This window comes from Haliaeetus leucocephalus, unplaced genomic scaffold (genome assembly GCF_000737465.1).
Source record: "Haliaeetus leucocephalus isolate CR32 unplaced genomic scaffold, Haliaeetus_leucocephalus-4.0 Scaffold871, whole genome shotgun sequence".
In the NCBI taxonomy this organism is placed as follows: Eukaryota; Metazoa; Chordata; class Aves; order Accipitriformes; family Accipitridae; genus Haliaeetus; species Haliaeetus leucocephalus.
Window position 1 is genome coordinate 4,002,831 of NW_010973307.1, and position 13,155 is coordinate 4,015,985.

General features: G+C 40.4%; 1 protein-coding gene across 1 annotated transcript in view; it reads right to left on the reverse strand.

The window, feature by feature from the left end:
• Positions 1-1,557: 1,557 nt before the first annotated feature.
• Positions 1,558-13,155, reverse strand: part of FZD3 (frizzled class receptor 3) — a 59,485-nt gene continuing 47,887 nt past the window's right edge. Inside the window, exons 5-7 of the mRNA XM_010583143.1 lie at positions 4,604-4,752; positions 2,465-2,698; positions 1,558-1,771 (exon numbers count right to left, since the gene is read on the reverse strand). Of these exons, the coding sequence (XP_010581445.1) occupies positions 1,558-1,771; positions 2,465-2,698; positions 4,604-4,752 (597 nt within the window). The remainder of the gene's footprint in view (positions 1,772-2,464; positions 2,699-4,603; positions 4,753-13,155) is intronic.

Genomic DNA, 13,155 nt, shown 5'->3' on the forward strand with positions numbered 1-13,155 from the left:
GTAAGGACAATGAAAAAATAAGTATTCATTTCCCAGCAATGATCTGTAGTAATTACTGAGGTAGGTTTAAATGCAATCAGTGTTTCCTCATGCTGAACGAATCTTACAGTAGATGCTTCAGAAGATCTACTGCACCATCCAAGACATGCCTTGACTTTTGCCTGCAGTGTCAGCGAAGACTTGCTGTACCCCAACAGACTATTTACACACAAAAAAGCCCAAACTGAGAATCCTCTACCGCGAATCTGTAGCAGGGAATGAAAAGAAAATAACCTACAGTAGAGGTCGACCAGTAATGCAAGCTCCCCGGTTGGGAAGGAGCCAATGATTTACGGTGGATACCTGTCTCCTCCTCCTCAAGACAGCCATGCAGCGGGTTTCTGGCTGCTGCATCCCGCTCTTTCCCCACCTGTGGGGCAGCTCCTGCCTCGATTTCTCCCACCCATTTCTAAATTCTTGCTCCCCGCTCGCTCAGAGCAAAGAGAATCCTCCCAAAACCCAGCCATGATATCGCCAGGAAGGTGAGCTATCCCTGATTAAACTACTCCTGTCCATTTTGGCCTCAGCCTTCCTCGCCTAGGCTATGGGGTTTGTAAACAGACTTTCTTCTGTTTGTACGGAAAAGGCTGTACATTCCAGTTTGGGCAACAAATTCAGCTTTTCTATTATTATTTTTTAAATAGATCAAGAACAGGCAATCTCAGCTTTTGTACATTAATCTAAAAAATAAGTGGCTGAATATTATCTAGATAACTGGTTTTAAAATTGATCTCTTCCTACATAAATTGTAAACAAGTAGAAAATTTAAATAGTCTTTTGTAAAAAAGCAAGGACAATACAAGTTATAAAAAAATCGCTCTTCCCTGCCTCTCTCTTCCCCCCACCCTCCCACCCCGTCCCAACAACTGAGCCTGAACAGCTCTGGTAAGAGCTGGTGATCATCAGCGGAGCTTCCTCTCCTTCTCCAAAACGCTCATTCCTGTGTTGCATTTCCAGTGTAATCATTAAAAATGCCTGCCGATTCGCACAGATGTCCTTTATACAGCTTTTAATATGCGTCCCCTCCCCCTGCGCTTGATGAAAACCTGTATCAGTTTGTTATCTAATCAGAGAGGTGCGCAGAGGAATTCCTTCAATGTTCAAGAGTTCCCTTATGCCTTACAAGAAAAAATCTCAGTGTGACCCTGCCAGCGAGTTTCAAGGGTAACACCTACCGACATGCAGAGCCATCGGAGGGAGGGGGAGATTTTTTTCAACAAAGAATAAGAAATTCAGCAATGGTGTCTGATGAGTAACAGTTATCGAATAAATAATTACCTACAGATAGGGTCAAATGAGGCAACCAGCTTTTTACTCAATAATTCAAGATTGCTGAACACTAGCTCTGATGCAAGTACAAGAACGCTGGCTTCAACACGAAGAAGCCAGTCTCGGCTTCCTGATGCACAAAATCAGCACCCGATGAGAGGCATGATAATACTGAGCATTATCACATCACTGAGGAAGGGACCGCGAGCCGTGCAACCACATCAACTACTCTTTTCCAACAAAAGCGGCTCAAGCGCTGGTGCCGTCCTCTTCGATAACGCGGTTCATGCTGGTCCCGTGCGTGATGTGTGTCATTGGGTTGCCGCTGAGATCCCTGATGCTGCTGTGACGTGACTGTTCATTAAGCCGATGAGAACTGCTGTGCCTGGAATGATCAGTCAGTCGTGACATGCTGCCATGAGGTAGTCTTTCTTCTACGCCTCTGTAGCTGCAGGGAGTGTACCTAATTTATAAAAATAGAGGACAATTATTACTATTGTTACTGCCAGTCATGAAAGAATGTAAATAATTCTCGGTGCATGTGCACACGCATGCACACAAACCCTCTGCTTTTGTGAAAAAAGTCGTTCTCTGTTTAGCTCAGTCATTCAGCTTATACAGCCCCAGGCAAATTGTTTCAACTCCTTATGCAGCTTGGTTCTTACTACAGCGCTATGTATAGTATTGATAATTAGGTGAGTAAAATACTTGACAATAAATTATGTTATAAACCTTAACTACACCTCAAGTTAGAGTGGGTAACTTTTATTACTGTTTACTTCAGCAGGGCTAGGACTATTTACAGAAACAAAATCAATTTACACACAGACAAAAGCAGCCATAAAAATACTGAGCTGACTTTAGGTCAGATCCGTTTTCCCATGCACTGAGATGATGTAACACAGATCACACTGCCTTTGCAGGAAAACCAGCACCGAACACATTCACGCTGTGTAATTCATGAAGACTAGTGTAGACTCTGAAAATACCAGGGTATTTTTTTCTCTTTCCAATCCAGACACTAACAGGGAGAAGAGATGCAATCAGAACAAGTAAATATTAGCAGAACTTCTAGTTTTAGCAACATGATAGCCAAACGTCTGGCTAGCAGAGGCTTGTCCAATTTTCCACAAGATTTTAAAGAGAAGAAACGTACCGGCCATCACGCGATCGGTGCAGGCTGCCATGGTAGCTGCTCACTTTGCTGTGGACACTGCCTGCCTTGCTCCTTTGGTCGTCCATCATTGCCAGCTGGGTAGAGGAGGCGTGAGTCGAGGTGCCCTGGGTCGAAGTGCCTCTTGACTTTCGGATGATGGGAGTATTGGGATCTCTCAGAAGAGACTGAGCAAAGTCTGGCTCTTGCAGCACCTGACGACTCTCATTTACAACTCTGAACCAGACATGCAATTTGAACAGTTAACGTTAATGACTGCAATATAAAAGTGATTGCAGTAACCGCACCGTAACTATTTTACAAACAGAACAGACATATATTACAGCTTGGCAAATAAGACCATCTATTTACATTATAACGTCCCTATTTGCCAAATTTTGAAGCACCCCTACATTTGGCTATTTTAGCAAAGTTCATATTCTTGAATCCTTCCCACTCCCTGTATCTGATCCTCTAGCCTAGACATGTGGAATAATTGCAGTGTATTTGCTTATGGCCTTAGTTTGTGAATATCATTGCAGGAGAAATCCTTGGGATAGCGCTGTGACTCAGCAAGCTCAGATTACCCAAGGAACTGCCTCTCAGGGAACACGGGAAGGCGCTTCCTCACTCAACTGAGCATTTAAAATCTGGATTAAAAGTGGCAGCAGGAGGAGAACACCAGAGGAAATACAACATACACAATAATGCATAAGCAACTGGTCTGTAGCCCTTAGATCAGTGGTTACAGTCTCATAGCTTCTCTGTTTGCTGAAATCCCTTGCTGGAAAGGGCTGGCAGAGGGGCACACACTTGACCGCTCTACCATAGTGTGATGAAAGGAGGTGCTATCACATCCTCTACATTCCCTTTTTTTTTGTTTTAATCTTTTTTTTGTGGGGAGGCCTTTTCTTCCCCTCCCATTCTCTATATTATTCTTTCATGTTCTGTTTCTTCCGCCTGGCCAGCTCCTCCTCATAATTTTCTTGCTCACGGAGGATGCAGGCTACCTTAGGAGGGAGGTTTGTATCGGCTCTGCCTCTTACTGCTCAATGAATGGGGCCGGCAAAGGAATCTGGCTCCAGCCAGACGCTGCAGTGCGTGGGAGCTCCTCTCCTGCCTGGCTGCACCAGGAGAGAGGATGCACTTCCAGGAGCCGCCCAGCTCTCCCGGAGATAGCTGGTCCTGTAAAACAGCTTCCTCTGCCTTCATTAACTCTATCCCTGTCCTCTAGCCACCAAACCAGTACGTCACCTCTATGTAAATCCTATCTAAATCTATGTACATATATTAAAATCATATTACGTTGTTGTTAACCCCATGCATATCTTAGTAGGTTATCTTTTGCACAAAGAAAAATTTACTCCAACTTTAGAGAAGGTAATTTTACTTTAATCTCAGCAGAAGGCCAGTTCTGCTAAGGATGGACAAGTCAACGTCATGGAATAGTCACTTAAAGGCTTGCTGCAGATGTCGATCTATTTTGAAATGTCTGCTTGAAAGACAGTATTCACGATTATGAAAATAGCTATTCATAGCTATTACAAAATCATATAGATTGTCTCTAAATTTATGCCATACCTTAGCCTAAATTAATTTCAACCTTACGGAAGCTATACGACATTCTTATTGTCATTTTGTCAACCTGTGCTTTGGCACTAATGCGTAAGGGAAGATTAAACGCAGAGACAATTGCTTTTAACTGCAATCATGGTGAAAAGAACTGACATTTAATTTCAATTTAAAGGTCTGATTCAGTTGACTAGATAAGCATGTTTAGAAATAAAAAATTCCAACTCCACCTCTCGGTAAATGGCAGAGAAGCTGTAGTATTCAACTGAAATCTAATTCTTGTTAAAAAGTATTTTGAAAACAGATGGAGCAATGTAGATTTAATTCTGGGACCAAAGAATAATTATGGAAAAATAAGCAACAGTTTTTCAAGGGGGGTTTGAGCTGTTGCTTGTCTTGTTCTTCCTTGCTCCATTTTGGATAGTGAGAGATTTCTAAGAAAACTGCCCCTATCTATTCCTGTCTTTGCCTCTGTGAAAAACTAACCAAAACACTCTTCCAGGACTACAACGGAAGAGGAGATTATTTGCCAGTACTCAACCAGTTTATCTATTAGATATCAATACGCACTCTTTTTTCCTGCGTCCGTGGAAGAAGCTAGCCCACTCAAAACAGGTCTTTTTGCTTCCAACCCAGAAGACAGAGGGTATCCCAACGACCAAAGCCATGAGATATTTCATGAGAAAGAGAATCAAATCTGGACGACTCATCTGAGTGACCTAGAGAGAAAAAAAAAAGAGAAGCGAAGATTATACAACCCATCATAGTTCACTACTCCATTTATTAACTCATTTAAAATAACTGTCTCTGCTTTGAGCCAAAGTAAACATCAACAGGGTTCCTTTGTTTCGTGGCTCTAGAGAGCATGACTGAGTGTGTTGTACAGCCCACTGTTGAGTAAAACAAAAGATTCAACTGCTGTGAGGTCTTGGCCTTTATTTCTATTTCTCATCTTTTGTCTGTGTCCTGAATAACTGTAAAGTATTTTCTAGTCTACAGATTATAAAGACTCGATTTTTTGATGGAATTAACGTATATAAAACTAGGTGCTACATTTGCTGTTGGGAAAAATCCCAATGAAATGCTTCATGAGATGTTCAACGCTGATCCTTTATTCCTTAGCCTTCAGTGGAGGGTTATACCCATAGTCTCCCTCCCACAGGAATTTGAGGCATCGCAAGGTATGACTGCCTGATTCTTACCAACCTGGCAAAACCCCTACCTCTCCCCATTTCTTCAGGGCCATCAACTGAACTTGAAAAAGCTCATGAGGTCTGTTTTTGCAAACATTTTGGTATACAAAGGGTTTGTTTGGAAAAGATGCAGAGAAGATACAAAGATATTATTTCCAGGAAGGTCTGTAAGGTAGTTTTAAAGAGGCATCCAGGCACTCTCTTGAATCGATAACCCAGCTCAAAAACAGAATCTTCAAGGACAGAGAACTTCAAGTGCAAGTCTGAAAGATACCACCGTCTTCTTACATGAAGGCTGTAAAGGAAAGGAACTAACTTATTCTGGTGTAATTAAGTTCTCTGTAAGCATTTGTGTGACACTATCACTTACACTGTGACCATGGAAGGTACACTAGATCTCAAACATCCACTGGCCATTAAACAACTTGGGGTATAGGAAGAGGTTCCCTGCTTTTCATCACAGCTGAGGGAGAGCTGGTCAGAAAACCTAAATGAGGGATCAATCAAAATACTCAACACAGTCAACAACCAGGGAAGACAATAAAACTGACCACTGCAAGGCTGAGTCTAAAGGAATGGGTCTGCAAAACACCTTGAAAATTTTTATGGTAATGGGGGATGAGGACTATGAACAGAGATGGCACAATAAAGGAGAAGAACGGGTAGTCCTGTAAGCAGAGAAAGAAAATTAAGCCAGGCAGGGAGCAAGAGAGAATGAGACTGATAAGCAGATGACATGAAAGGACGGCAGACGTGATGGCACAAGCAGAAGGCGGACCAGAAGGGAGGGAAGGAGATCCTGTAGCTGGGGACTCCTTGGTAAGGACTGACAGGCCTTCAACCAGAGCAGATCCAGAGCAGAAGGATCTTCTGCCCAAGAGGAGCACAGCTCAAAGCGGCGGACATAGAGGCAGAAAAGTAACTTGACAGGTGAGGGGAAGACATCAGTGATTGTCTCATATCGTGACACATTGACAGTATGAGGTTCTCACTAGAATGGCTTTAGGATGTGTAATGGTAAGGCTGGGAAAGATGTTTAAACAAGTGGAAATTCGAATGACCTTCCGTTAAATTCTGCTGATCCCAACAGAAATAAAGTAGGTACATAATAGGATAACAAAGATCCACAGATGGCTCAAGGATTAGTATGGCAGGAGGGTTTGGGGCTGTTTAATCATGGAGAGATGCTCATGAAATTAGGTCTCTTTCCAACAAGGAGTACCTGCAGGAACAGCTTTGGGACTGATGGCGACACAGCTGATAAAAACCATTAGACTTAAGAAAGTGATCTGGATATCTACCGGCCTGTTTAAAACAGAAGAAAATACCAAACAAGCTGTTTCAAGCCAGGGGAACATTGCTCTGTAAGCTAAGAGTGAGACTGAAATACTTTGTACAGTTCTGGGAATTCAGTTTAAATTCATCTTCCTGGAAAGCAGAGGGGTATAGAGAAGAGCTAGTAGGATGACAGGGAACAGCCAGCCTATCTTGCAAGAAGCTTGTCTGGCCTATAAAGACTCAAAGGTGTGAAAAAAAAAATATTTGTTATGTAACATGAAATATTTAAACACTGAAACATGGGAAAAAAACCCACCTAGGAGTATTTAAGCTAAGCAATAGGAAAGAAATATGGCTGCATCAGCCATGAAGAGTTGCCATCCTTACCGGAGCAAGATTTTTGGTTCAAACAAGAATTGTGGAGATGGGCATCTTTTAAGGTTTAGTATTACCAGTCTACGAAAGATGTTGACAGTGACGGTCAGAGCTTCCCTCTGACCCTATGAGCCTATATTAATGTAGAAACACATATGTGATCTCCTAAAACAACATCAAGAACCATTTTTATTCCCAAACTGAAAATCCAATTCAATGTAGTCACTGTGTCAAGATGATTTGCCAGAAGTAGGCTCATGCCCCATGATTCTCCAACCACATAATGCTGAGGGGCAGCAGAGCTTCTATATGGACCAGTGAAAATACAGCAATCATGGTTTTAATACTTTGTATTATTACACATTTCTTAATAATATCACCATTGTAGCTGGAAAATGAGAATTTAAGTGTCTTGCCCAAAATCACACAGTGCAACTGTGGCAGGCTAGAACATGACAAGAATTCAGGGCATCAATATTGGTCTTTGGTAGCTACATGCCCATCTTTCAATTAAATGTAGAAATATAACGAGCATTATTATAAGATGTCTGCTAGAGTTCATCTTCATATGAAGTGGGATCAAGGCTCTCCCCATGTCAATTCTTTCCTCAGTACTGCTTAGTATGCTTTCCATCAATCTCTGCCCCAGGAAAAACACTGATGCTGAAAGGTCTTTGACAACACTATGGACCTTCCTATGCTTGCAACCATTTAACCATGGAAAATGAGTCTGAAGGCTTTCCAGGTGGTTTTGTAGTCAACCTGTGAGATTCCACTCAAGAAAAAAAAAAATTAACAATTACCCAATAAAAAAGTATCCAACAAAATTAAGCTCTCAAAAATTAACCTTATTATCTCATTTCATAATGTGCAAATGTGGCATTAAGTGGAATAAATGGTGAAATTCATCGTTTCTTAATGAAGGTAATATTCAGGTAAATTTTTATATTTACATATAATGCTCGTCTGCTGGGCCAAGTCTCCCCTGGCATAACTACCAGCCTGAAGGGAATTTAATTTTGATTCTTGCATTAAGAATAAAACAACAGTTCTAGTGCTACAGCTCTCAGTTGCTCACTGTACTACAGGACATCTTTATTTTATTGACTGAGTCATACTGTTTTATGCTCAAGCCAACAGAAATCAGGTGCTGTGATGTGTACTGTTGCCCATACTGAATATATTACAAATCCCTATTGCACTAAGTAAATTATATTACTTCCATGAAGATATTACAGTAAATCACTTGACAGCAAAACTTCTGGCTCAACATATTCATGCTGGGTGCTATAAATAATTCCAAGCAAAAATTAAAATAAATATATACAATAAATACTTTCAGGTGAAAGGAAGAACATCCTACTCTTTGGCAAAGCAAGTTATTAAACATCATTACATATATTTCTTGAAAATAGCCTCTTTGCGCAAAGCAAGCAATTCAAGTAGTAACATATTAGACTCACTGATCATTAATACTAAAGTGACTGCACCTGTTTTAAACACATATCTGCAGATTATGAGACACTTATAATAATTAACACAGGAAAAATGAAACTTAAATTACTATTTCTGGCTTATAAAACTGAAAATACCAGGTGTTTAAACCCAAAGCCTCCAAGCCCATTTCCCAGAAGCATGGCACTCATGTAACTCCAAGCCCAAAACGCTGCCATTTTCTTTCATTAGGGCAGAGAACAGGTTGCACAGTTTTAAAAAGCAGTAAAACTACGGAAAAGCTCACTCCTGTTCACCCTCAAAACTTAAATCCCGGAGATTTTCTCTTTTGCTATACTGCCTGTCTATTTAGGAAGAATAAAACGTACAACTTAACAAAGTATTGCAGACTTTAACGTGGTTAGATATATTCATAATACATGAAATTATAATTTGACCTGGAATATCCAAACTTCACACACCACTTTACTCAAATGCAAAACATTTTCCAAAAGCATCTGCTAATGTGATCTGCTTTGCTGCACAACCGCAGCATTGATAGTTCTAGAAATAAGGGCCCTTATTTATAGTAAATCCCCACTGGCAGTGAGTATAATGTTGAAACTGTTTCAGTAGCACTTCTGCTATTTTAAAACCATTTTTTATATATCCTCAGCTTTGAAAGCTCAGCTTGCCTATTACTATTTATGCCTCTTGCTGAGAAAATCCATGTAACTAGGACTACTGAGGCAAGTATGGATCGGCTGAAGCAACAATAGCAGCAATTCCAGCACCACAAAATCACTTGCTCTTCCTTTTCTCAACAAATTCATTGTGCAGGACCCAAGCTCTTCCAGAAGTATCCAACTCCAACACATGAAACCTCAATAATTTCCTGGGGGAGTACTTAGACAAAAAGCTGCTGCTGTAACCCTGTCCACACTTCTAAAATAATCAGCATCTTCATTTTTACAACTTGTCTCAATTGAATGACTAAAAGAGGAGACACAACGCTTCACTAAATTCCAGACTTCTTTAAAACCATGAGACATCTATGTGTGCAACCACCTTTGAAGATGACAGTGAAAAATGGAAAAGAATCCCAGTTTCTATTTATATTCTTGGAGACAGATGATGATGCAGGGAATATATAATGTGGTCCTAGATGCTGTGGAAGACCATCCTCCCATGTCTGTAGAGATTATAATTTTCTCCTCTTCTCCAGCCCGTTAGCTCAGCTCTGTCTGATTCTGTGCAGAAAGCCTTTTGCAAATTTGAGACAAGAAAGAAGTCACCCAAATTTGGGGTATAACAGAAATGAAAAAAAATGGGCAGACTGATTAACCGACAAATGAGACACTCAGGTCTCTGATGCCATCCATGCTTATATAATAAGGTCACCTGATGCACTTTCCATCTTTGTTTTTAAAAATTCAGAATATAAGCAAATATGTTTGAGCTTAAACAAATGCAAACTTCTTTAAGCATTAATTGGGTCTATATACTTCCTTAAAAATGAGGATATTGGGAAACATCTAAAGAAAGAGTATGTATTTATTGTTCTTTCTAACAGAAATATTTCAACTTTGAGTGAAAAACAGTTGCAATTTTAAAAGTACTAAAATCAAAGTGTGATGGAATATACAATTTGGAAATCGATAGATGGCAAGAACACGAAGACAAGTTTTTCTTTTACAATTGTATTCTTGGAGAAAATCTCTCTAGAGTAAGAAGTTTTGAATGAAAATGTGGCAGTTCTTTTATGAGAACAACAACAAACTGGGTGAACTTACACCACTGTTGCTGTTTACTACAAATATCAAAGTTTATTTAAGAAACATCCCTGAAAGCTAAACTATTGACATAACTGAAAGGAGGAAAAGAAACTAAAATGCAGTTACTAAGAATTTAAAATGTATTTTCACCTCTTATTTTTCTACAAAATCCTTCACAGCTGCTGACTTATGCTGAGCTCCATACAGCTACACATAACAAATACTGTAAGAACAAGGAGTAAATATCACTAATGTGAACTCTCTATGCAGAATTTCCTCTTCTTTTATAGAATTACAATGCAAGCAAAGCACTGCTAATAGTTATTATGTTGTAATTTACTTGGGAGATAGACTGATAAATATAATAAAAAGCACACTCTTAGTGGCACAAGAAAAAAAGTGCCTTAGAAATACAGCCTAGTAATGTTTGAGCTTTGATAAGCGCATGGTATGTAGCTTCTGAAGCTACAGTTAAAGACTTAAGAATATTTTAGCAAGGTATGTGAAGGTACTCTTTGTTACAGTTTTGGGTTACAACATGTTATTGATGTACTGCAATAATTTTCATATAGTAACATGCAACATCCCTCTACCCCTCCTGTACAGACGTGGGACATCCTCATGCCCTCCCCCAGTGGTTTAAACACTGAAGGAGTTTTAGATATTCAGCTTTCAAAGTGGGGGTCTAAAGGGGTACTTGATCACAAAATACCCTCTGCAACTGCAGCACCATCCAGCTCACCTTAGTTGTCTATTTTAGGACTTTAGTGTTAACCACAGATTATACATTACAGCAATTTCTCTTGAAATTAGTTCTGTATGAGCATTCACTTCAACTTTCAGTTTTGTTCTGCAAGTAATCCAAGTTGTGAAATGCTAATAAAAAGTCCCAATGTGCATCTAAAAGTACAGGGCGAACACTGTGTCAGCTATAAAATAACAGCTCTCAAATACTATTACTTTTACAGCACAGATGGAGAAGCATGAATCCCATTAGAAAAGCAACCCCTTTAATATTAGAGATTGAGTTCCACTGCAGATGCAGCCAATGAGGAAAAAACCCTCTTAGAACTACTACTACAGTTTAGGCCTGCTACACTCACATTATCAGCTGAAACAATAACTGTGAACATCTACTAAGTAATTTAATTCAGTAATTTCTTCTGTTTCCCACTTGGCACCATTGCCAGACCCTTCTTTACGTCTGTTAACCTCAGCGCTCCCCTCATCATCATGTATCAAAGGCTTTCAAAATACCTCTTACATATTGGCAAGCCACTGACTCAAATCTAGAGACGCTGCAGATCTCCTCTGGGCCTCAAAAACCTGTGATAATACCTTTCTTTCTAGATAAAAGCCTGTCTTACAAGCATGCTGGTCTGCTCTGAGCATCAGGAGCTGCCTTTCTGTGAGGGCAGACAGTGTCAAGGAAACGGAGACCAGAGGCAGCCAGTAGTGATGTCCTTCAAGATGAAAACCTCTCCTAGAGGAAAGGTAACACTGGTGGTGATTCTCCATTTTCCTTCATACCCGATCTCTTTCCTGGAGATGCAAGAGGGGTTTGTGCACTCTAGCAACATGAGAGCTTGGGAATTTAGCAAAGCCAGCACACATCAGTTAGCATCATTCTTGAATGACAGCCCATTCCTTGCACACTGAGTTGGACCTGCTGCAAAGGCAGCCACATACGAAGATGTGACTGGAAAGCCTTGACAGGCTTCATGCAGACACCCGTGTGAATGCTAGATTGCACAGATCTAAGTCCCTGAACTGAATTTGTCTTGCTGTGCAGCTCTAGGCCTTCAGTGGTATTCAGCTAACAAGAAAAAATAGGCAACAAGATGTAGACGCAGGGGTTTGGGTTGTGCACTCTACACTCCGCTCTATTCTGTTCAGACACGTCTCGCAAGCAGCACGGGCACTGATGTTTCACCTAATGAAGACCAACAAACAAGTTCTGTCAGATACAAAGATTGCATATGCGATAGCAAGATTTCTGTAACCCGGTTTTTTCCTCCTATCTGCTGGGTTGGTGTAGCAGCTGGGTTGGTGCAGATCATCAAACAGAAATGTACTTTCCTCAGTGAATACAAAAAGACATTGGTTTGAATGCATTGTTTCCCTACTGAAACACACAGTGGCAGGTGTTCAGAGAGGAGGTTAAAAACATCAATTTCAGCATTCCTCCAGGGAAAAACAATGCTTCTTTGTAGGCACACTGTTAATTTAAGATGCTTATATAACTAATTTCTGAATATTTTCCCCTTCTGCCCCTGAATGATCAATCACGGTTGCTTTTTAGTGACAGAGACCGGTGGCCTCTTCCCACTAAAATCGCAAATTAATGAGCTTGCTGCCTGTGTGAAGTGAAAGCACAAACACAACACCTGTCCCCTTCCTTTGGGGCACAGTTCCACAACAACGCTGATCATTTGATATTTCCCTAAGGATAAAAAGCAATGAAATTCAAATTAACCCATCCTTTTGTTGAAAATGGGAGAAGTGGGGGAAAGACCAAAGGGAATCTGATCCAACAGTCTCATTTTCATAACCAATTCCATCACTGTCATTGCTTTGAGACTTAGAATATTATACTCACACTGCTCGTTTCCCAGTAAAATGTTGTAGCATTTGTCACTGTAAAATAAAATACTTTTTTCAAGTTATTAAAATCTTGCAACTTGCTTGTTTTACTGTTATCCAACAAGCAAATCCGTGCCACTAGTCTGGCTACTAGGCTGCACAAGCTGAAGAATTGAGAAACTATAAACACCCGAAAAAAAGGTAATGGCTAACCTGATTTAGCCCTCATTTAAGAGATAATGACAAAGCCAACACATACTTCGGGAGCTTCAGAACAGCTTGTCTGTGTGAAACAGTGTCAACAGGATCAGGAGACTTCCCTGCATCCAAAAGAAACAAAAGGAAACTTCTCTGGCTCTAAATACCAAAAGCCACATGGCTCAGGAGATATCCAGACTATTCCAAGCGAATAAATACGATCATTCAGACTCCGGGATTTCCAAAGGCGCAGCTCTGCGCTATCATGTGAGAACACGGATGCTCA